The 2,197-nt window shown below is 42.2% G+C and overlaps 1 protein-coding gene across 1 annotated transcript in view; it reads left to right on the top strand.

Moving 5' to 3' along the window:
* g2e3 (G2/M-phase specific E3 ubiquitin protein ligase) overlaps positions 1 to 1,469 on the top strand; it is a gene marked incomplete at both ends in the record, with an annotated part of 18,029 nt that extends 16,560 nt beyond the window's left edge. The window contains 2 exons of the mRNA XM_080054551.1: positions 558 to 676; positions 1,290 to 1,469. Of these exons, the coding sequence (XP_079910677.1) occupies positions 558 to 676; positions 1,290 to 1,469 (299 nt within the window). The remainder of the gene's footprint in view (positions 1 to 557; positions 677 to 1,289) is intronic.
* Positions 1,470 to 2,197: the final 728 nt, after the last annotated feature.

Below are 2,197 nucleotides of genomic sequence, written 5' to 3'. Positions count from 1 at the left end.
CTCACACACACACTCTCTCTCACTCACTCACTCACTCACACTCACGCACACACATACGCAGGCACGCACACTCACACACACACACACACACACACACACAAAGACACACTCGCACACTCACTCATATACCTATTATATTTATTTGGAATTAACCAAATAATTTAGTTGTTAATTTTGTTTAGTTTTTTCTGTAACACTAAAAAATGTAGTTAAAGGAATACTTCACCCATACAGAACTGGCATTCTATAATTATAAAATCAATCACTATTATAATATAATGAATGAGGTTTGTCTTCCCTCAGTCTTTCCTCAGTCTTCCCTTGGCCCAGCTGTCCTGTTAATCCTAACCCTACATTTTTACCATGTGTGATGTCACACTAGTAAAAAATAGGGTTAGACAGTGAGACCATAAAAACACTCTTTCTGCCTTTTCTCGGGCTAGGATGAACCGATTTCTAACATTTTTGCACATTTATACTCCATAGAATCTCAGGGTTCAATACACCTTCATATTCCCACCGGTGAAGTAGGTCTTTAATGTTTTTTTCCCTCTCAGTGGGGAAGAGTTCGGTTTCGCTCCAGGATCTCCTGCGTTTCTCCACTGGATCAGAGAAGGTTCCAGAGGGCGGCTTCCACCCAGCTCCACACATCTCCTTCATACATCCACACACACAGGTTAACACACTGTCTACTCTCTGTGTGTGTGTGTGTGTGTGTGTGTGTGTGTGTGTGTGTGTGTGTGTGCGTGTGCGTGTGCGTGTGCGTGTGCGTGTGCGTGCGCGTGCACGTGCGTCTGCGTGTGTCTGTGTCTGTGTCTGTGTGTGTCAGGGGCATCTCATGTAGCTACGAGGAACTTTTTAAATATTTCTGAAACAGTCTCATTTTTCCTCTGATGATCATAAATTACATGTAACAGCAAACGAGACCATCAGTGCAAAGAATGCTATTTTTATATAGTTTTTCTTAATGCCTTTGTCATGGGTATACGCTCACCCAGGAACAACAGCTGGCGTGGTAAAAACACTACCGCTTTTGTCCAAAGGGGGTGCTAGAATTAACACACTCACTCACTCACTCACTCACTCACTCACTCACTCACTCACTCACTCACTCACTCACTCACTCACTCACTCACTCACTCACTCACTCACTCACTCACTCACTCACTCACTCACTCACTCACTCACGTTCTTCACATATCCCCTCTCAAGTTCCCACACTCTTCATTGTATTATGTGATATGTCTGAAATAAATGTATGTAAAAATTCCTTCCTTCGTTCCTTCCAGGCCAGTGAGGGAGACAGTGATACAGCCAGAGAGTGGAGAGACCAGGGGCTCTTTCCTCAAAGCCAACCCGATTCCATGCACCTTTTCCTGCCTGTAACATCCTCGTATTGCGCCTTCAAAGCCTCCATGGAGACGGCCGTCAGTCACCACGTCCACCTGCTACCAGCCACAGACAGCTAGACAAGAATTTACAGATACACTCACTGTTAGTATATACAGCTCTGGAAAAAATTAAGAGACCACTCCAAATATTCAGTGTCACTCGTTTTTACTATTTATAGGCATATGTTTGAGTAGAATGAACATTTTGGTTTTATAATATAAACTGCTGACAACATTTCTACCAAATTCACCATAAAAATATTGTCATTTAGAGCATTTTCAATAAGAAATGTAGAGATGAAGATTTAAGAAAAATCCAGACTGGTCTCTTAATTTTTTCCGCCGCGGCTGTAGTTAAAGGTGCAGTCAGTGATTCAGGAAACAATTGTTGTCAGAGTCACTTTTTTTTTCCGTCCAAATCAGTGAATATCTCCTCATGATCCGCTGCCTGTCTGTACTGTGTGTGCGCGCTGGAAAAAAAATACATTGTTAATTAATACACAGCCTAGGCTCTGAAAACAGGTATGTTGCTACTTGATAGCTATGGTGACGCCTTTGTTTATATACCAGTTTACAGAGCCTAGGCTGTGTATTGTCACCAGCTTTTTTTTCCAACACACACACACACACACACACACACACACACACACACACACACACACACACACACACACAGTACAGACAGGTAGCGGATCATGAGGAGATATTCACTGATTTTGACGAAAAGTGATTTTGGCAACCAGCATACTCCAGAATTACCGACTCCTCCACCTTTAAAAAAATATGTTCATTTTAATCTGTTACAT

This window comes from Ammodytes marinus (genome assembly GCF_949987685.1).
Source record: "Ammodytes marinus genome assembly, contig: scaffold_63, whole genome shotgun sequence".
Classification (NCBI taxonomy): domain Eukaryota; kingdom Metazoa; phylum Chordata; class Actinopteri; order Uranoscopiformes; family Ammodytidae; genus Ammodytes; species Ammodytes marinus.
Note: the sequence above shows the minus strand (reverse complement) of the source record. Positions and strands in the feature narration are given on the sequence as shown.